Source organism: Pavona decussata, unplaced genomic scaffold (assembly GCF_977016875.1).
Source record: "Pavona decussata unplaced genomic scaffold, jaPavDecu1.1 SCAFFOLD_93, whole genome shotgun sequence".
Taxonomy (NCBI): Eukaryota; Metazoa; Cnidaria; class Anthozoa; order Scleractinia; family Agariciidae; genus Pavona; species Pavona decussata.
Window position 1 is genome coordinate 975,001 of NW_028145510.1, and position 22,844 is coordinate 997,844.

Consider the following 22,844-nt stretch of genomic DNA (forward strand, 5'->3'; position numbering starts at 1 on the left):
CCGGCAGACACAGGAAAAAACAAATTAACGACAACAACAACAACAACAAAATACTTCTTCACAATCAACACAAACGCGATCCTTGAAACAAAGAGAAACCTAAATGAAATCCCGTGTATACCGGTACACCAGGACAAAACCTGTATTTCGATAGCATTTTCCTTAAGTTATTACATATTCACTTACTATTTAAGTAACCTAATGCGAAACCTCTTTCAGGGTACGTGTTACATCTTAACTTAAAGGAAGCTTAAGGATCAATATGTTTGCTTAAGTCTTTGTCAGTTGATATGAATTCTCAAACTGATTATACTGATTCATAGCATTTCAATATTCCAGGGTATATTAACCTTTCTCGCTAAGAGTCACATTCCCAGACCTGGGTTGCATTCTACTCCAATATATTAGTCATCAGAAATAATAAAGCTAACCCTGGTTAACAACAACAACAACAACAACAAAAACAACAATTTATTTACAGATTTAGATTATATAAAGGGCTTGTTCCGCAAATAGCCACAAAGCTAGTCAAGGCGGGACAAGACAAAAAAATTACAGTAAATTACAAACACGCTAGAAAACGGAAAACTTAACTTTGCATAATAACGCAGATTTAGAAAAGGCTATAAATCAAAATTAAAGTAAATTCTATGTAAATTTTTAATTATCATTAATATTACAATAGAAAAGAGATGAAAAGGGAAAAGGAGAATCAGATTATACTGGCAAGGAGAAGGACATGGATGATCAGTTTTTCATTTGGTCAATTATCGTTTCCACTTCAATATAGGAGTCTACAGTTTCAAGTGTGTCAAATAACTTTTCTTTTAGGGATTCTTTAAAAGATTTTTTTGTACTTTTTTTTAGAGTTGCAGGTATCCCGTTCCAAATCTTGACCCCAACACGCGAGAATGCATTTCGTGTGGCATTAATGCGAGATTCCTTTGTATAAAAATGATCAGAGGTAGCGGAACGCGTTTTATAGGAATGGACACTAGAAATTTGAGAAAACAGATTCAGAATATTTCTTGGGGCAGTGTTTTCGCTGGTTATACTATTCATTTTCTTTATTTTGTCACACTTATAAATCGAAAAGTTGTCTTTTATGCGCTCATCATCGGAGACCCAGGGGCAGCTGGTCGTGAAGAAGAGATTTTCGTGGGCGAACGTATACTTGTTGCAAACTTTCGCCCATGAAACTCCCTTCCTCCTGACTATTTACACCCGGGTCTCCGAAGATGTTAAGCGAACTCTTCCATAACAATTCAAAACCTTCTTCTCTTAGTCATTCCAAAAAAACTCCTAACATTTTAAACTTTAGTCATACGAAATTAATTGTTTTTTGTAGTAGTGGAGGTAATCCTAAAGTTTGGGTTAGTATTCATTATGTTTATTTACCACACCACAAAACAAAACAAAAAGGTTGTCGTTTACGCTATTCCATAACATTTTAATTTTCCCAGTGTGTGGTAGCCTTGCTCTCCACTGTCGCCAGTATCTCCAAACCTGAGCTGCTTTACTGGAAGCTGATGTGACTTGTCAGTGAGGAGACCGCTGTCTTCGCGCCAAACGTTATCATTCCTATCACAGTTACAACCATATCTGAGGTCTGCACATGAGTTTGTCATCCCGCATGCGCACTTACGACTTCCAGATGCTCCGCCCCAGTAAATCATCTTAGCCGAATCACGTGACACCCACCAGCCAAATGGACTACTTTGGAACAAAAGCGAACCATAACACTCATACTTGATAAACTGTTCACAGTGTGAGGAGACTCTGGTGAGACTCGCCAGCTGAGACAGACTCGCTCCCGTGTAACGAATGCCACGTGAGTAACACCCATTACTCTCACATCCCTGCACATGTGTCCTGCTTTCACTGTCGTGACTGATGACTGTCACGCCAACTCCATTCTTGTCAGTCATATTGCAGTACACTGTAAATGGTGCCAGACCTCCGTCGCCATCTGGGTCTATGACGTAATTTCCACTTGTACTGCTGGTGTATTTCCTTATCACAGAACAGGACGTTGCAATAACTGGAGAATTGATTTTGACTTTCGCTTCTATTGTTGTCAGTGCATTTGTCGCTCTACAGGTGTAAGATCCTTCATGGAATTTCTTGATGTTTTGAAGAACCAGTGTTCCATTCGATAGAACAATAGAGTCTACAGGAAGTGAAGACCTACCATCTTTTTCCCAAGTAATTCTAGGTCTCAGGTCACTCTCGGCCACACACGGCAGACGGAGAGTTAAATCAATCACTGGAGTCACCTCTTGCGAAGGACGAACTTTGAACTGCAGACGAGAAAATACCACGAGTTGAGACGTGTCCGTTGCTGATCCCAATGTATTCTCAGCCTTACAAATGTATGTTCCACCGTCCTTTCTTGCCACTTCATAGATTTTCAGGCCTCCATTCATCACCGCTGTTCTGTCTTTTGGCAAGCCACCAACGGCCTTGGACCACGTGACACTGGGCTGCGGCTGACCAGAAGCAGTGCAGGCGATAGTGACGTTTTGTTTCTCTTCAGATATCAGCCGATAGGATGACAATAAAACTGTGGGAGCAACTAGTAAGAGACAGCTAAAATAAGACGCTCTGTTGGATAAACATTAAGCTCGTTTTGTAGTTTAGCAACTCTTAAAATTGGCGCTTTTAGCAAAAAATAAAGTCTGGAAACTAGCAATTTTCCACCCAAAAAACTACCAGAAGTGGCTGGAAACGTTTGCTTCCTAATAAATGGTCAAAGCAAAAGCACCATGGACTTCTGATCTTTTTAATATTAATAAAAGCCCTTAAGTCCAGAGCAAAACAAACAAGCCAGATTCAAACTTTTTAAAGCACTTTTGGGACTGGAGAGAGGATTGCTTTATTTCAGTCTCGATGGAACGGCCATTTCTTTTACAAGCCTCGGTCCAGTGCCCATTGACTAACAACACTGACTTGAAAACTGAGCCTAGTGAACAAGCGGTCAGTACAAATAAATACGTTGGATGAATGAAGTCTTAAATTGCTCTTTCCACTCAAATTATCTCGCCGTAAGATAAGATGACTTTATACAAAAACCCGTAAGGGTTGAAATGTGTAACTCTCACCCTTCTCCATATTTGGAAAATGAATACCAAACTAACAAGCCAATGAAATCGCTTTATTATTGTGACGCAGTTTCCGCACGAGTTTTCATGCTTTGTTTAAAATGGTGGGTTTCTGCTAATATTATACTTACTAATGGAAACTGAATGAATATCGGCAAGCTGTGAGCGCGCGTTACACATTTCAACACCGTTAGTAGCTTCTTCTTTATTCTAATACCAGTAAGGCAACTTACACTGAACAGTAAGCTTCGCTGTGGCGTTGACGCTTCCAAGCAAATTTTCAGCCTCACAGCTGTAAACTCCGTCGTCGTCAGGTCTAACGTTCTTCACAATCAGAGAGCCACTGGACTCTACCACGTGACGTCCAACAGGAAGCAGTGAATTCAGCTTAGACCACGTGACCTTTGGAGGAGGATTACCATCCGGGGTACATTTCAAGATGGCTGTCTGACTTTCATTGACTGTCGTGTGAACAGGATGCTGCAGTAGAGAAGGAGCCGAGATGGACTGGCCCGGCTCACCTTTGGCGCCTTTCTCACCTTGCGGGCCTCTAGGTCCCTCGGGACCAGTTTCACCCGGTACTCCGAGATCCCCTTTGATGCCCATCGGTCCTTGAGGTCCTACTGGTCCATGTTTACCAGGAGGTCCTTCTGGCCCGGGTCTCCCTGGTCTCCCTCGGGTTCCGGATCTTCCCCGTCGTCCTGTGTTACCTTTTGGTCCTGAGCGGCATAGCGTTTCATCTTTGGCGCAGATTTGGTTTTGTAGTATTTGAAGCTCTTGTTTAATCAGAAGTTTTACTTCAGATGCTGATTGGAAAGATGCCTGTTGTGAATTGTCGGGTGAAGAACGTTTTTGTCTCGAGATGGTGTCTTTATGACCTAGTACGTAAATGAAATCATTAAACACTACGTCTTCAATCACACAGCCGTGATTCACAAGAAAGGAAAACAAGGAAGCTAAGAGCCATTACTTTGTGGTTTTATTTTTGCGCTTTTAGTGTACAGTAGAACATCCATGCCAAGGGAAGCGACAACACCAAAAAAATAGTTAGGGTTAGCGGGTTGGTGTTTAATTCCAAGTATGTTCTTAAACATCAATAGAGGGTTTTCGAAGCGCGAACCGCTTGGGGTCACGTGACCAGCCTTTTACGTCACGGTTTCAACGTGCGTTTTCAACGTGGAGAGGTAAGTTTTCACGTATGTCATTTACCTGAAGGCTTTTAGCGTATAACTCTTGTTTTATCCCACGTAACGATACAAAAATCTTGTGGAGGAAGTCTTTATCCACTAACAGAGACCCAAATTCGGGCGAAAGGCTAAATTTGATAAATCCTATTGGATCTTGAAAACAAGTGCCATTCATGGCTGCTGATTCAAATTGGCGGCCTTAAATTAGCAAGTAGAACTAAATCGAATCACGTTTGAAAGTCGAACCGCAAACATGTACCCGCAAACCGCGGTTAGAGGTTCGCGGTAAACTCGGATCTAAAACTCTCTATTGTAAAAAAAAAAAAAAAAAAACATCGTGGTTTTTATCTCGCTTTGCTACCATAAGCAGATGGCAATAGGTTTTTTGTTTTATAAGGGCCTTTTGATAAGAACGTTTTTTTGGGAATTTAACCCAAATATAATTGCAGTTGTTATAATTGTAGTTATAATAACATATATTACAATCACGTTGCCAAGAAAAGTTTAAAGTTGTTAGAGATGTTGGTACGTCAATCATGCCGTAGTGCAGTTTGGGTTGGGTATTTTTTTTTTCTTCGTCGTAGTCACAAATCTGCACTTTAATTTATGCATTAAAATATGTCCTCCCCTAGTAGGGATGTATTGTTCTAATTGTCTTCAACAGAAGCGGCCCAATCAAAATCTATTATTGAGGCACCTATCACAAGAGAGGGGACCCACTCATCCCTTCCTTTGTTACGTCAAATCATCATTTGATTTATTCATTAAACCTATATTAAATTCTGCCCTCTCCCAGAAGAGATCTATTGTTCTGATTGTCTTCAATAAAAACGGCCCCATCAAAATCCATTATCGGCGCGTACATCACGAGGCAGGGGACCCACTCATCTCTACCTGTGTGACGTCAAAGCAAATCATTATTTGGAAGGTAGCCTGCGTAGCAGTCGTTTCCGTTTCCTTCAAACCAAGCGGGTTATGGGCGCGAGGGCATTGAGCAAAAAGGACCCAAAAAGGAGCAAAAAAGGAGGAGCGAGGGGGAGGGGGAGGGGTCCTTCTACTTCTTTGCTCCTTTTCGCCCAATGCACTCGCGCGCTTACCCCGCTTGGCTTGAAGGAAACGGAAACGACTGCTACGCAGGCTATTTAGAAGGTTGTTTTCGTTCAATGGCAGCCCATGTATGATCTGCCGTTTTGAGAAAGAAAACAAACCTTTTTCAAGCGGTTAATCGAAATAATAACTTCAAAGTAGTACTCGACAGGTTAAACGGTGGAAATTAGGAGAGTACACAGCGAAGAAACTACGCTTTCACACTCCCCTGCAATGGTACTGGGCATGCAGTCAGACGCGTCGACCTTTAAAGAACAACTGAACTTTGAATTTTTGGTAGCCAGGTTCTTCATATGGCACTGTAAAGTACGGAAGACGTATCCCACAATAGATTACTTCACGCGCTTCTTGGCCTACTTTAAAAAGTGATCTCAATATGTACTGAATTTGGAGGAGGTCGGAGGCAAGGACCCTGTTCTTTTATCTATTTATTTATTTATTATTTTTTTTTGTCAAATGTCTGTCATGTCTGTATATCTTTTTCTAATCTTTACATCTTTTTTTTTTTAAATAAAAAAATGTTTTTTTAGCAGTAGTAGCAATGTAAGTAGTTGTAGACATAGTTCAAGTAGTAGCAAGATGTTGCTTTAAGTGAAGTAAGTGTAAGATTTGTAAGCGTAAGTGCTGGAATTAATAATATAGAAATAATAGTAATAATAATAAGTAAAAAATAGTCATGATTATTTAATAGAGTAACTATTGTTAACAATGTAAACCAAAGTATTGTAAGTATTGTATTTATTGTAAGTGCAAGCAGTGTTAAGGTTTTAAGTTTGTTAATTGTGTAATTTATTCATTTATTTTGCATGAAAGTGTGTACATAAGCAACTGAAATATAAAGTGTGACCAATGAAAAAAAAAATACGCTTTCACAAACAAATCGAATAATTCAACGCGAACGAAACCAGACCAGTTCAAGCGGGGGCAGTATGACGTTATCGCAGAGTAATTTCCGGTATGATTCCCAGTAACACAACGATAAAATATCACGCAGCCTCTCTGAATAAAACCATTCAACTATTTCAATTGCGAAGGGAGGATAGTTTTTAAAAATCTGCGAAGCATACAAATCAATCTTATTGGGAATAAATGGGGCTACATTAAGCATTCAGTGTAAATGCCTTTAGGGGCAGTCTTGTTTCTAACATTTTCAAAACAGAGTTCGATGTATCAGGGTAAATTTGAGCCAAGGGAAAGTAAAATAAGTTCGAGTTATCGGGGAATTAGCTGATAGTTGAATGACTGAAAAAATGGAGTCAAATCCAGGGGAAATTTACCGGATTTTGGTCAATCGAGTGAGCCGATATTGGATGACTGAAAAATGGGGTCAAATCCATTTGTTCGAGCAAGAGGGGAGTTCGAGGTAGTGGGGTTCTACTGTATTAAAAGCACTTGTTAATGACGGCGTTGAAAAATGAAAGAAGGGTAAAAAAAAATTAATAAAGAAACTTCTCACTGTGTGTCTACAATAGTTCTGTAAATTAAAATACTACCAGGAATAAAAACAAATCTCACCTCTTGTCTCGTGACCTTCTAAATGGCCGCCTTTCTCATCTTTCCATTTTCCGTAATTCTGTTGCACTTTTTTAAGGATTTCTGTCTCCATCTGATCACAGAATGCTACTGAGTGTGATATCAGTCGATGATGTTCTTGTATTTTGAGTTCCATGTGAATCAGTGCGATACAACACGCAACAGACAACATTAAGCCTGACGCGGAACACAAGATGTTGAGTGGCATTCTTCTATTCGCCTGTTTGTCCTGCGTTTTCATGGTTTAAACTGCCGTCACTAAATTTCGACTTCACACTGAAATATCAAATGAATTGGACGCCTTCTAACTGAATTACTTTGATCGAACGAAAGGGCTCAGATGTTTGAGGGCTGTGAACGTGTTCGTAACAGCTGTCATTATGTAACCCGAGTCAAACATGTCACCAGGATGGATGTTCTGTATTTCACAGGATCCGCGCAGGAAGTTATCAACTTACCGAGGTCAAATGATAGATGCAAAATAAATTTTGGCAGTTTTCTGCCTTCTTGTTTTTCTCCTGTGTCTGTAATATAAGTATAGTGTAGATTTAAACGTGCGACAGGAAAATGGGTAACTGAAGGAATGAAGGAAACGTGGAGGGAAATCAGGGAAATATTTGTTTTAGGCCCTGTCCGGCTGACTACTATCGCTACCGCTGTGAGCAAAGTCTTCACGTAGAAAAATCGAGAAGAGAAAGGGATCTTCCTCTCCCAATTTTTTTAGGAAAATCGAAGGGATTTCTGCTCGCAGGGTACGGACTAGTGAGCCGACTTTTAGGAAAACTAAAACTAAAAAAAAAAAAAATAATAATAATTAGGTTGCCGCGATACTGACTCAACCAGCAGTAACCGCTATGATTTACCTTCGCCAGCCAACTCTCCTGGGCGAGATTAGGAGTTGGCATGGCAACGGTAGAAGAAAGCGATCGAGACTCCGAGACAGTGGAGGCAGCGGGGGTAGGAGGCTTACGTACTGGCTGTTGCGAAGTCCTAACACCAAGTCTGACTTAGGATCTCAGTTGATGCCGATAAATGTTACTTCCCAGAAAAGAAAGGAAAGTCTGATTCTTCGAAATTTCAGTTGGGGCCAAGTACTTCACAGCGCTTACCTTATTTCACACCAAATTGAATTAAAATTATAGGCTTTAGCGGAGAGACTTTTTGAAGGAGAGAGGAATAAGTGTTCCCGTGCAAGAACCGTAGCCCGAAGTGTTTTGCGGGGCTTGCATTCGAGAAATATTGAGAACTAGTTCAGAATATGAGATCACGTGTGTTCTAAAAACGTCTTTGCTTCCGTGCGCATGACGTGTATATGTTGCGTTCTTTTTCGGACCCCAGTTGCTACGATACCTAGTTGTTTCAAACCTACGTCGAAAAGTATTATCTTTCTTGTTGTTTAGTCACAAGACTTTACTAAAAGATTACTAAAAGCGTGCACACTCAGTTTGGACCCCTTATAAAAAAAAGAAAAACTAAAATAAATTAATAAATGAATAAAACTTTAATTGGCTCAAAACACAGACTCTCTGGGAGCATACATACTGCTAGCCGACCCTTAACTGAAATCAGTGTTATTCGTTCCAGACAGAAACAGTGCAATGTGAACACGACGGCTGTTATAAACGACTCAACAGGATAACGTTCGGCCGCTTCATCTATGAATACCAATTTTAGCATTATACAAAGGGATACCTTGCGCTAAGGAGCTAATTTACACTGAACATTCAGTAGTGGGAGAAAACTGAAAATAAGGAAGAAAGTATGCAAAAAGTACACACCTTTTTGCTCCGGATCTTCTGATTAATATACTGCGTGTTGTGTTGAAATTATATTAATTTAAAAATAAAACTTAAGAACGTCTTTTAAGGTAGGGCTCTACCTGAATTTGAGTGAAATTTGAAGAGGTTTTAAGAATGGATAGAGGAAAGAAAATGATTTTTGGAACACTAACAGACAGTTGATAACCACGCAAGAGCACCCCAGGTTGCTAGTGGACTAACTTGGTATCCGTCTATTAAGTATTAACTACAAATTCTAATTTTAAAACTTCACTAAATCTTCAACATTTCTTATTTCGTTTAATTTTACCAATCCTTCAAGAAAAATTATTTCCTTCCAAATATACCTAAAAATCACCCAAAAATTCATAAAACACCCCAAATCATTGATTTGTGTTATGAATGGAGGGTTTTTGTATTGCTTGAACAAATGAAATGCAAACAAGATATTTCCATTTGACCGATTTTAAGCGGCGTGAAAACGGCTTTCAGGTGTACCCCCACCTTAAATACAGCTTTAATTTTTCTTTACATGATAATAGTTAAAACTGGTGGCTGGTGAGCAAAAATACCCTCGCTGGTATATAAGTAGCACAGATGTTTTTGCCTCCATTGTTTCGTCCTGTCCTGGTTTATCGGTACAATAATAATAACACAAATAAATTTTAAAAAGTCTTAGAAACAGACTGCATAAACGCGAAAATAAACTGAGATCCCTCGTGTGACGTAACATGCGCAGAGAACCTATCACGTTCTCTTTCCAATTACATCCCCGTGGAGTTTCTCGCTGTAATGGACTATACGGGAAGGCGCCGCCCGAAAGGAGTCACCTTTAATATACCTTAAAGGGGAAGTATCACGAAAATTTGCTGTCATTTCAAAACCCAAAAATGTTTGACTGTCAGCAGAAACAACGAAATAATTGTCAAGTTTGTTAAAAATTATCACCCCAGTACCATAAAACTGTCGATTAGTGCCTCTGGCCAGAGACAGGGTTAGCCAGTTTCGATTGAAACTTGAAAAATATTAGGCTAATGTTTTTCAAGTTCTCGCATTTTTGTTTCCAAAATGCGCTAGAACAGATCACAAGTTGCTTCTTTCAAGAATTGAGTTGATTTCGTTCCTCTCGTCATTCTAGAATTATTTGGCAGGTGATTACAGGGCTTATTTCATCATTTTTAACAAAAGATATTAAAAACCCCATGATACTTCCCCTTTAAGTCCGACGGGCCTAAAAGGTACCCCATCAGTTCAGTTCTTTTTTTCCATTGAGATTTTACGTGCCGAAGTATACAAAAGGTAGGAAATACTGTCATTTAGGTATGTGAAAGGGCCATCAAAATATCTCGAACAGACCAACCGAAAAGACATATAGTTTTATTCTTGTGAACGCATGTGAAAGGGGTATCATTTTTTATATGGAGGAGGGTATTTGACAGCGTTACTTTTTCGGCCAAAATGGTATATAAAGGGATAAAGGACTGGACCTAGGGCAGGAGCTTCCCCTCCCCCCCCCCCCCTACGAACTACAACTATTGCACATTCGTTTCTAATACTCAATAAATACCTTTAGGTTCTTGCACGTGTACGAGTTTTTCCAATAGAGAAAGAGGTCGCGCGCATGAGCCAGTGTCATCTTGGCGGGAAAACGATATAGCTGACGTCATTATACTACGAATTTTTACGCGAATGGCGTACTGGCAAAAACAAGGTCTTCGAAATGTAGGTGATCTCGTCTTTTCGTTATCAAAAAAGAGATTAGCTAAAACCATTCAAAACAACTGCGTCAAGTTCGTCGGTCCCAAAGAATAAAACGAAGCTTTCTGGGATATATCTCTACTTGTTACTTCGACTCTAATCTCGTATTCGTACGCGTAGTCGTACTCGTAACTCAGAGGGGAAGAGGGGGGGGGGGGTGGATATTAAAAATATTTAAGACGGGGAGGCTCCGCCCCGAGGTCCGACCCCTTACCCTTTTATATACCTATCTGGCAGAAAAGGTACCCCTTTTGTATACCTTCCACTGGAAATTAATGAAAGGCCCTTTTAAATAACTAAATGACAGATTTTCCTACCAGCCTTTCATATACTTCGACTCGTGAAAAAGGTACCCCTTTCGGGCGGAGCCTCCCCGTATAGGCCATTATTGGAAGTATCCCCCCCCCCCCGGACTCGTACTAGAATCTGAAGGCATCTATTATGTAACGAAATACGAAATTTTACAGGACATGTTACACCATAAAACATATTTGCTTGTATCTCATATAAGTTTACGTAAAGATATTGTCAATCAGTTTAGCTGTTTCCACGAATTCTAGAAATTGTACTTGTCTATAGCAATTCAATTTTCCTAGTGTGTGGTAAATTTGCTCCTAAAGGGTGGCAATGGCGGAACACCGAAGCTTTTTAAACGGTGCACGAAAGTGCCGTGAAAAAAAAAAAATCTAAGATCACGTTCTTGTATTTAGCGTGAAATTCGCATCAGATTTCAAACCTCTGCGCCCTGTGCTTGGATTACTATTCAGTATTTTCATTTTGTCACGCTACTAAATCAGAAAGTTAATTGCCTTTTATACTATGCCATAGCACTTCATTTTTCCCAGTGTGTGGTAACCTTGCTCGCCGCTATCGCCAGTATCCCCGAACCTGAGCTGTTTAACTGGAAGATGTGACTTGTTAGTGAGGAAACCGCTGTCTTCACGCCATACATTGTCATTCTTATCACAGTTACAGTCAAATCTGGAGTCTGCGCAGGAGTTGGTCATCCCGCATGCGCACTTACCAGTACCAGATGCTCCGCCCCAGTACGTCATCTGAGAGGAATCACGCGACACCCACCATCCATGCAATGGATTGCTTTTGTAAAGTAAAACAGACCCACGACACTCGTACTTGATAAACTGTTCACATTGCGAAGAAACTCTGGTGAGACTCGCCAGCTGGGAAAGGCTCGCTCCCGTGTAATGAATGTCACGTGCGTAACTACCGAGAGGTTCATATCCCTGCACATGTGTTCTTCTTTCACTGTCGTGACTTATGACTGTCACGCCAACTCCATTCTTGTCATTCATGTCGCAGTACACTGTAAATGGTGCCAGACCTCCCGCGCCATCTGGATCAATGACGTAATTTCCACTTGTACTGGTGACGTATTTCCTTATCACAGAACAGGAAGTAGTAAGAACCGGAGAATTGATTTTGACTTTCGCTTCTATTGTTGCCAGAGCATTTGTCGCTCTACAGGTGTAAGATCCTTCATGGGATTTCTTGATGCTTTGAAGAACCAGTGTTCCATTCAGAAGAACAATAGAGGCTACAGGAAGTGAAGACTTGCCGTCTTTTATCCAAGTAATTGTAGGTTTCAGGTCACTCTCGGCCACACACGGCAGGCGGACAGTTGAACCAATCTTATCAGGAGTCACCTCTTGAGGAGGACGAACTTTGAACTGCAGACGAGAAAATACCATGAGTTGAGCCGTGCTCGTTGCTGATCCCAATACATTCTCTGCCTTGCAAATGTATGTTCCACCGTCCTTTCTTATCGCTTCATAGATTTTCAGGCCTCCATTCATCACCGCTGTTCTGCCTTTTGGCAAGCCACCAACGGACTTAGACCACGTGACACTGGGTTGCGGCTGACCAGAAGCAGTACAGGCGATAGTGACGTTTTGTTTCTCTTCAGCTATCAGGCGATTGGATGACAATAAAACTGTGGGACGAACTAGCGAGAAACAGCTAAAATTAGACGTTATGATAGATAAGCGTTAAGGCTCTTTTGTAGATTAGCACCTCTTAACATTGGCGCTACAAATTATTTTCACTAAAGTATCTTGGAAAATGGCCATAAGTAGCCTGCGTAGCAGTCGTTTCCATTTCCTTCAAGCCAAGCGGGGCAAGCTTGGCAAAAAGGAGCAAAAAAAGTAGGAGCGGGGGGGAGGGGCGGGGAAGGAAAGGAAACGCCTGCCGCTGAGCCCAGACATTTTACCGAACGCCGTTCGTCAGCGAACGGGAGACAATGATACATTACCATTGGCCAATCATCTGTCAATCAAACTCATAGACCAAAACGACATGGTTGACCGTTTATCAAAGATGAAAATATGGCCGAGTCGGAAAAGAACTCTCTCTTGAGTGTCCTTTCGATTTCGAGTTTGCTTTGCTTTGGAAACGACTGAACTACTTTCGCAGGGAGATACGTTAATTCAGTTGAAACCGGAGCAAAGGACTGCTTTAAGAGCGAATTTCTATTAACATCAAACAAAATCAAAATTCTCGGTCACGCTCAAAATATAGTTTTCATTGCGCTTTGGTTTGTTGGTAAGGTAGGTATTATTGTCTCAACAAACATGGTGTCATTCGTTTTTCGAAATCCTGCCAGAATTTTTTAAAATTCAAGAAAATTTGTTCTGGCTGTCGGCGGTCTCAAAGACACGAAAAGTTGGCTAGCCAGTCTGAAAGCTTTTTTCGCGTACGAACGAAGAAATGTTTATTCAAACTCTGTAATCATAAATAAATTGAGGAGGCCTCAAGTAAATACTTTGCAGGAAAATTTCAGTTCTAACCACGGTCTGAAAAGGAAGTTTTCAATATTTAGAACGACTCTGTATTTCACGCTACGTGAAATACAAATTTATCCTGGAAACGCTAGGAAGTATTTTAGCCATGTGGGACAAGCTCATTCTCTCTGTAATTCCAGCTGTAAACAAATGATTTGATATTCTAAAACATAAGTAAAATTTGTCTTGGGTAATTTATCTACGCTTTGTTCGAGCGACGTAAAGTTCAAGAAAATCTTCTAAAATACTACAACTTGAAGTAAACAAGTTGCCCGCCGCGATTCTGTTTTCGCTCAGATTTACCAGAAATTAAAAATGATTGGTTTTCATGTGACATTTGACGTGACAGTGTAGGCCCCAAGGGAGCGAAACCATTTGGGGGCGTTCGGTAAAATGTCTGGGCTCAGCGGCAGGCGTTTCCTTTCCTTCCCCGCCCCTCCCCCCCCCCCCCCCCCACTCCTACTTTTTTGCTCCTTTTTGCCAAATGCCCTCGCGCGCTTGCCCCGCTTGGCTTGAAGGAAACGGAAACGACTGCTACGCAGGCTAGCCATAAGTGGCTGGAACGTTTGCATGCTAATTAATTGTCAAAGCAAAAGCACGATGAATTTCTAATCATTTTAGTGTTAATAAAAAGCTTTACTAAACTAAACTCCAGAGCAAAACAAACAAGCAAGATTCAAACATTTTAAAAGCACTTTTGGGACAGTAAAAAAAGATTAATTGCTTTATTTCAGTCTCTATGGAACAGCTATTTCTTGTATAAGCCTCGGTCCAGTACCCATTGACTTACCACACTGACTTGAAAACTGAGCCTAGTGAACAAGCGATCAGTACAAATAAATACGTTGGGTGAATGAAGTCTTCAATTGCTTTATCCACTCAAATTATCTCGCCGTAAGATAAGATGACTTTATACAGAAAGCCGTAAGGGTTGAAATGTGTAACTCCTACACCTTTTTCCATATTTGGACAATGAATAACAAACCAACAAGCCAATGAAATCTGTATAATTGTGACGCGGTTTTAATTCCGCGCTTTGTTTTAGATGGCGGGTTTCTGCAAATATGGTACTTACTAATGGCAACTAAATGAATATTGCCAAGCTGTGAGCGCGCGTTACACGTTTCAACACCGTTAGTAGTTTCTGCTTTATTATAATACAAGTAAGGCAACCTACTCTGAACAGTTAGCTTCGCTGTAGCGTTGACGCCTCCCAGCAAATTTTCAGCTCTGCAGCTGTAAACTCCGTCGTCTTCAGGTCTAACGTCCTTCACAATCAGAGCGCCACTGGACTCTACCACGTGACGTCCAACAGGAAGCAGTGAATTCAGCTTAGACCACGTGACCTTTGGAGGTGGATTACCATCCGGGGTACATTTCAAGATGGCTGTCTGACTTTCATTGACTGTCGTGTGAACAGGATGCTGCAGCAGAGAAGGAGCCGAGATGGACTGGCCCGGCTCACCTTTGGCGCCTTTCTCACCTTGGGGGCCTCTAGGCCCCTCGGGACCAGGGTCACCCGGCACTCCGAGATCCCCTTTGATGCCCATCGGTCCTTGAGGTCCCATTGGTCCATGTTTACCAGGAGGTCCTTCTGGCCCGGGTCTCCCCGGTCTCCCTCGGGTTCCGGGTTTTCCCCGTCGTCCTGTGCTACCTTTTGATCCTGAGCGGCAGAGCGTTTCATCTTTGGCACAGATTTTGTTTTGCAGCAGAAGAAGCTCTTGTTTGATCAGAAGTTTTACTTCAGAGGCTGATTGGAAAGATGCCTGTTGTGAATTGTCGGGTGAAGAACGTTTTTGTCTCGAGATGGTGTCTTTGTGACCTAGGATGTAAATCAAACCATTCATTCAACACTACCATCACACAGCCATGATTCACAGGAAAGGCAAACAGGAAAGCTAAGAGCCATGACTTTTGTGCTTTTTGGTGTACAGTAGAATCCTGTTAACTCGAACTTCCAGGCCAAGGGAAACAAAAAAATAGAGCTAGCGGGGTTGGTGTCTAATTCCAAGCATGTTTTAAAAATCAATACTGAAAACATTGTAGTTTCTAGAATTCAAAACCGGGTGGCCTACAAAATTTTTACCTTCATTCAAGGAAAGATAACGTAAAAATATGTCTTTTCAAACTTTCTTAGCTCGATGTTGTACTTCCTTTTGAAACAGTTTCAATTTCTGAGTTTTCATCATGCGTGACATCAGGAGGACGGCCGTGACAGAGGTGTTCCGTATCTTAAAAATGACTCTTTGGGGATTTTCAGCATTCTAAACAATTTAAGTTTGGGGAAAAATATTTATCTAAACATTCGAAAATTCACAAGGGAAAACAAACCTCTTTCCTGGCAAAAGTGAACTCCAGATGTTTTTTTCCTATTTCAGGCCGCCATGTTGGTGCCCCTCAGAGGGACACCAACATGGCGTCTCCATACTAAGCTTTATGAATTTGTGTGGAACATTTTGTCAAATAACTCGAGTACGGAATACCGCACAGAGCTGATACTTGGACAGATTCCTTATTTATTTATCATCTATAACATGTCAATTTCATGACTTCATTCTCGATTTTTTTTTTAATGGCGTGACAGTGAGCAGTGAGTGAAAACCGGCAATAGCTGAATAGGTTTTATAACAGCCTTTTGATAAGAACGTTTTGTTTGAGAATTTTACCCATGTTTTAAGAATAAGAATATGAGGAGAAGATCTAGTTAATGTAGTTTACATATATCACAATCACGTTGTCAAAAAAGATTAACCCTTTAAGCCCTAACAGTGATCACCATCAAATTTCTCCTTGTAATATAAGTGCTTATTCACCCCTGAGGTCATGAGAATTAAGGGTATGATCGCCCAAGGTGAATTTTCTTGTTATTTAAATAGCTTCTCCTCAGTACTTATATAAGAAAAGTATGGGGACAAGATAGGAGAATCTGTTCTTTGATATTAGGCGTTAAAGGAAATATATCAGATTTTGGTCAGTTGAGTTAGTCGGTTAACGGCACCGCAAGTGTGACCCCCAATTTTCAGTTTACCATGGTAAACCTAACTCTGGTAAGTTGCCCTGACAACAGCGGCAAGAACAAAGTTGACTTGACCCCAGATAAGAATCTAGTCTAATTACCAAAAAAAAGAGGTGATTACATCTCTTGTCTATCTAAACCATGCTTATTTTGTTGACAGTTTGTCATCTTTTTGGACAAACGCAGTAATTACAATACATTTTGTGGATTCTTATTTTATAAACATGAAATTTATTTTCCCGCTCATTCGCGCGTGTGTTTGAGCGAACATGGATTTCAACAAGCTGGCAAATGAAGTCGAATGTTTCCCGTGTTACCCTGAAATGGTCTTTCCAAAGGGCTCGAAGGAGCCGGTTGTTATACATTTCCTCAAACCATCCCTGTGGTCGAGGGTAAACCCAGGCTTGCCTGCGCGCTCTTCTTTGTCCGTGTCTTTGCCGTCTATGGTTAATTACCGAAAGCGCTGCACTTTCTTTGGTCCCAAGTTCTAAAAAGTTGTATGCAAGAAGGAAGTGAATTTTACGTGCTCGTCAAAGCGGCAGAATTAAAAGCAAAATGGGCGCAATTGAAAATACAACTCTCTCTTGTTGATCCATAATTTTAATACACACCAAGTCACAGTTCAGTAACTTACAGCCGATATGAACTCACGCGACATGTCAACATTTAGTGTACTCCTCACCTATAAGTTTACTGATCATGCGAAAAAGTGCACATGGAAAGCATCAAATCTATTTTTTATGACTTTCACAGCTTTACTACGGTAACTAGGTGGATGCGCAATTTACCTTGGTAAAGCAATTTTTACCATGGTAAAGCCTCTAGTGTGACTTGACAGCCATTGAATGACTGAAAAATGGGGTCAAATCCAAGAGAAATCGGATTTTGTTCGAGCTGGAGGGAGTTCGAGTTAACCGAGTTCGACGGAGTTAGTGAGGTTCTACTGTACTAAAAGCACTTTTGTAAATGACGGCGTTGAAAAATGTAAGAAAGGTTAAAAAAATTAAAGAAATTTGTTACTGTGTGGCTAGGCTATCAATTAAAATACCAGAAGTAAAAGCAAAACTCACCTCTAGTCTCGTGACCTTCTGAATGGCCGCCTTTCTCATCTTTCCATTTTCCGTAATTTTGTTGCACTTTTTTAAGGATTTCTGTCTCCATTTGATCACAGAATGCTACTGAGTGTGATATCAGTCGATGATGTTCTTGTATTCTGAGTTCCACGTGAATCAGTGCGATACAACACGCAACAGACAACAGCAAGCCTGACGCGGAACACAAGATGTGGAGTGACATTCTTCTATTCGCCTGTTTATCCTGTGTTTTCATGGTTTAAACTGACATCACTAAATTTCGACTTCACACTGAAATATAAAATGAATTGGACGCCTTCTAACTGAATTACTTTGATCGAACGAAAGGGCTCAGATATGATAACCAACTACCAGACGGTTTCTGAGAGGAAGTGATAAGCTAACTTGGCTCTGAGTGGTATAACTGAACGTGATCATAGTGTAACCCGAGTATTTGTGGAATTTTGTATCACAGGGCCCAGTTGTTCGAAGCATGGTTAGCGCTAACCCGGGTTAAATGCCATGACAACCTATAGGTTTTAATACCTCTTAACCAATGGTTAGCGCTAACCATGCTTCGAGCAACTCAGCCCAGGAAGTTATTAACTTAACGACGTCAAATGATAGATGCAGCGAAATAAATTTGGCAATTTTCTGCCTTCTTGTTTTTCTCCTGTCTCTGTAATATAACATAAGTGAAGACAGTTTAATAGTGCGACAATGGGTAGCTGGAGGAACAAAGGAAACGTGGAGGGAACACTTGTTTTAGGCCGTGTGGCTAAGAAGTAGCCCCGGCTCCCGATAGAGAAGAAGAAGAGATCTCGTCTCCCCAATTTTTCTGGGAAGATCGATCGAAGGGATTTCTGCTCGCGGGGTACCGGGGTACGGACTGTATCACAGGAAGTTATCAACTTTCCGAGGTCAAATGATAGCGAAACAAGATGCCTGCTATACTGGCATTACGCGAGATGCTGGGGCTGATTCATTTATTCCAACTGTATGCTTCGCCGATTGATAAAACTATCCTTGCTAATGGAATAGTTTGAGTCACGACGATCGCGTTACGTTGTTTTCCGTGTGTTACGCGACTCAGACTATCAGCGGAAATTTGTCAAATTCCATTACGATAACGTAAGCTTCTCAATGACCTCTTTTCAGTCTCGCGTCGTGGTCTAAGACTGTCAAACAAAGCACGATTCCTTCACTAAGAACTCACCAATTTCCACCGTTTTACGTGTCGGGTGCTTCTTAGAAGTTATTCTTTCGATTTACCGCTTCAAAATGGTGAAATTTCCCTTTGAAAACGGCACACTTGAGTCCAGAACATGTTAAAACAATATGGCGCGACTTAATCCGTCTTTAATAAATATATCAAATGATGCATTGACGTCACACAGGTAGGGGTGAGTGGGTCCCCTCCCTCGCAATATAAGCGACAAGAATGGATTTTGATTGGCCTGCTTTTGTTGAAGACAATCAAAACAATACATCCCGAGTAGGAGAGGGGAGAGTTTAATGAATAAATTAATGTACCGATTTGTGTATACGACGAAGAAAAAAAAAAACAAGATGCCTGCTTTACTGGCATTACGCGAGATGCTGGGGCTGATTCATTTATTCCAACTGTATGCTTCGCCGATTGATAAAACTATCCTTGCTAATGGAATAGTTTGAGTCACGACGATCGCGTTACGTTGTTTTCCGTGTGTTACGCGACTCAGACTATCAGCGGAAATTTGTCAAATTCCATTACGATAACGTAAGCTTCTCAATGACCTCTTTTCAGTCTCGCGTCGTGGTCTAAGACTGTCGAACAAAGCACGATTCCTTCACTAAGAACTCACCAATTTCCACCGTTTTACGTGTCGGGTGCTTCTTAGAAGTTATTCTTTCGATTTGCCGCTTCAAAATGGTGAAATTTCCCTTTGAAAACGGCACACTTGAGTCCAGAACATGTTAAAACAATATGGCGCGACTTAATCCGTCTTTAATAAATATATCAAATGATGCATTGACGTCACACAGGTAGGGGTGAGTGGGTCCCCTCCCTCGCAATATAAGCGACAAGAATGGATTTTGATTGGCCTGCTTTTGTTGAAGACAATCAAAACAATACATCCCGAGTAGGAGAGGGGAGAGTTTAATGAACAAGATGCCTGCTTTACTGGCATTACGCGAGATGCTGGGGGTGATTCATTTATACCAACTGTATGCTTCGCCGATTGATAAAACTATCCTTGCTAATGGAATAGTTTGAGTCACGACGATCGCGTTACGTTGTTTTCCGTGTGTTACGCGACTCAGACTATCAGCGGAAATTTGTCAAATTCCATTACGATAACGTAAGCTTCTCAATGACCTCTTTTCAGTCTCGCGTCGTGGTCTAAGACTGTCAAACAAAGCACGATTCCTTCACTAAGAACTCACCAATTTCCACCGTTTTACGTGTCGGGTGCTTCTTAGAAGTTATTCTTTCGATTTGCCGCTTCAAAATGGTGAAATTTCCCTTTGAAAACGGCACACTTGAGTCCAGAACATGTTAAAACAATATGGCGCGACTTAATCCGTCTTTAATAAATATATCAAATGATGCATTGACGTCACACAGGTAGGGGTGAGTGGGTCCCCTCCCTCGCAATATAAGCGACAAGAATGGATTTTGATTGGCCTGCTTTTGTTGAAGACAATCAAAACAATACATCCCGAGTAGGAGAGGGGAGAGTTTAATGAATAAATTAATGTACCGATTTGTGTATACGACGAAGAAAAAAAAAAAGAAATCGACCCGTTTTAAGACACGGTATGCCCCCTCAGGGCATCCCGCGTAATAAATTAATGTACCGATTTGTGTATACGACGAAGAAAAAAAAAAAGAAATCGACCCGTTTTTAGACACGGTATGCCCCTTCAGGGCATCCCGCGTAACAAGATGCCTGCTACACTGGCATTACGCGTGATGCTGGGGCTGATTCATTTATTCCAACTGTATGCTTCGCCGATTGATAAATCTATCCTTGCTAATGGAATGTTTTGAGTCAAGACGATCGCGTTACGTTGTTTCCCTTGCGTTACGCGACTCAGACTTTTACCGGAAATTTTTGGAATTCCATTACGATAACATAAGCTTCTCATTGACCTCTTTTCAGTCTCGCGTCGTGGTCTAAGACTGTCAAACAAAGCACGATTCCTTCGCCATGAACTAACCAATTTCCACCGTTTTAAATGTCGAGTGCTTCTTAGAAGTTATTCTTTCGATTTGCCGCTTCAAAATGGTGAAATGTCCGTTTGAAAACGGCACACTTGAGTCCAGAACATGTTATAAACAATATGGCGCCAAATTTAATGCAGTTTTAATTAAGAAATCAAATGATGCGTTGACGTCACACAGGTAAGGGTGAGTGGGTCCCCTCCCTCGCGATATAAGCGACAAGAATGGATTTTGATTGGCCTGCTGTTGTTGAAGACAATCAGAACAATACATCCTGAGTAGGAGAGGGGAGAGTTTAATGAATAAATTAATGTACCGATTTGTGCATACGAGGAAGAAAAAAAAAAAAAAAAAGAAATCGACCCGTTTTTAGACACGGTATGCCCCCTCAGGGCATCCCGCGTAACAAGATGCCTGCTATACTGGCATTACGCGAGATGCTGGGGCTGATTCATTTATTCCAACTGTATGCTTCGCCGATTGATAAAACTATCCTTGCTAATGGAATAGTTTGAGTCACGACGATCGCGTTACGTTGTTTTCCGTGTGTTACGCGACTCAGACTATCAGCGGAAATTTGTGGAATTCCATTACGATAACGTAAGCTTCTCAATGACCTCTTTTCAGTCTCGCGTCGTGGTCTAAGACTGTCAAACAAAGCACGATTCCTTCACTAAGAACTCACCAATTTCCACCGTTTTACGTGTCGGGTGCTTCTTAGAAGTTATTCTTTCGATTTACGGCTTCAAAATGGTGAAATTTCCCTTTGAAAACGGCACACTTGAGTCCAGAACAGGTTAAAACAATATGGCGCGACTTAATCCGTCTTTAATAAATATATCAAATGATGCATTGACGTCACACAGGTAGGGGTGAGTGGGTCCCCTCCCTCGCAATATAAGCGACAAGAATGGATTTTGATTGGCCTGCTTTTGTTGAAGACAATCAAAACAATACATCCCGAGTAGGAGAGGGGAGAGTTTAATGAATAAATTAATGTACCGATTTGTGTATACGACGAAGAAAAAAAACAAGATGCCTGCTATACTGGCATTACGCGAGATGCTGGGGCTGATTCATTTATTCCAACTGTATGCTTCGCCGATTGATAAAACTATCCTTGCTAATGGAATAGTTTGAGTCACGACGATCGCGTTACGTTGTTTTCCGTGTGTTACGCGACTCAGACTATCAGTGGAAATTTGTGGAATTCCATTACGATAACGTAAGCTTCTCAATGACCTCTTTTCAGTCTCGCGTCGTGGTCTAAGACTGTCAAACAAAGCACGATTCCTTCACTAAGAACTCACCAATTTCCACCGTTTTACGTGTCGGGTGCTTCTGAGAAGTTATTCTTTCGATTTACGGCTTCAAAATGGTGAAATTTCCCTTTGAAAACGGCACACTTGAGTCCAGAACATGTTAAAACAATATGGCGCGACTTAATCCGTCTTTAATAAATATATCAAATGATGCATTGACGTCACACAGGTAGGGGTGAGTGGATCCCCTCCCTCGCAATATAAGCGACAAGAATGGATTTTGATTGGCCTGCTTTTGTTAAAGACAATCAAAACAATACATCCCGAGTAGGAGAGGGGAGAGTTTAATGAACAAGATGCCTGCTTTACTGGCATTACGCGAGATGCTGGGGCTGATTCATTTATTCCAACTGTATGCTTCGCCGATTGATAAAACTATCCTTGCTAATGGAATAGTTTGAGTCACGACGATCGCGTTACGTTGTTTTCCGTGTGTTACGCGACTCAGACTAACAGCGGAAATTTGTCAAATTCCATTACGATAACGTAAGCTTCTCAATGACCTCTTTTCAGTCTCGCGTCGTGGTCTAAGACTGTCGAACAAAGCACGATTCCTTCACTAAGAACTCACCAATTTCCACCGTTTTACGTGTCGGGTGCTTCTGAGAAGTTATTCTTTCGATTTGCCGCTTCAAAATGGTGAAATTTCCCTTTCAAAACGGCACACTTGAGTCCAGAACATGTTAAAACAATATGGCGCGACTTAATCCGTCTTTAATAAATATATCAAATGATGCATTGACGTCACACAGGTAGGGGTGAGTGGGTCCCATCCCTCGCAATATAAGCGACAAGAATGGATTTTGATTGGCCTGCTTTTGTTGAAGACAATCAAAACAATACATCCCGAGTAGGAGAGGGGAGAGTTTAATGAATAAATTAATGTACCGATTTGTGTATACGACGAAGAAAAAAAAAAAGAAATCGACCCGTTTTTAGACACGGTATGCCCCTTCAGGGCAT

At 41.1% G+C, this 22,844-nt stretch overlaps 2 protein-coding genes across 2 annotated transcripts in view; both read right to left on the reverse strand.

Annotated features, from left to right (window-relative positions):
* The window catches only part of LOC146473482 (uncharacterized), a 7,475-nt gene extending 144 nt beyond the window's left edge, over nucleotides 1-7,331 (reverse strand). Inside the window, exons 1-3 of the mRNA XM_085118139.1 lie at nucleotides 6,911-7,331; nucleotides 3,335-3,979; nucleotides 1-2,575 (exon numbers count right to left, since the gene is read on the reverse strand). The exon at nucleotides 1-2,575 is cut by the window's left edge and continues 144 nt beyond it. Of these exons, the coding sequence (XP_084974265.1) occupies nucleotides 1,431-2,575; nucleotides 3,335-3,979; nucleotides 6,911-7,169 (2,049 nt within the window). The 5' untranslated portion in view covers nucleotides 7,170-7,331 and the 3' untranslated portion in view covers nucleotides 1-1,430. The remainder of the gene's footprint in view (nucleotides 2,576-3,334; nucleotides 3,980-6,910) is intronic.
* Nucleotides 7,332-10,319: 2,988 nt separating this feature from the next.
* Nucleotides 10,320-17,766, reverse strand: LOC146473483 (uncharacterized). Its single transcript, XM_085118138.1, has 3 exons — nucleotides 17,349-17,766; nucleotides 14,440-15,084; nucleotides 10,320-12,427 (listed from the first exon to the last, which is right to left on the reverse strand). Exons 1-3 carry the CDS (start codon nucleotides 17,605-17,607, stop codon nucleotides 11,277-11,279), a joined length of 2,055 nt encoding a protein of 684 aa, XP_084974264.1. The 5' UTR covers nucleotides 17,608-17,766; the 3' UTR covers nucleotides 10,320-11,276.
* Nucleotides 17,767-22,844: the final 5,078 nt, after the last annotated feature.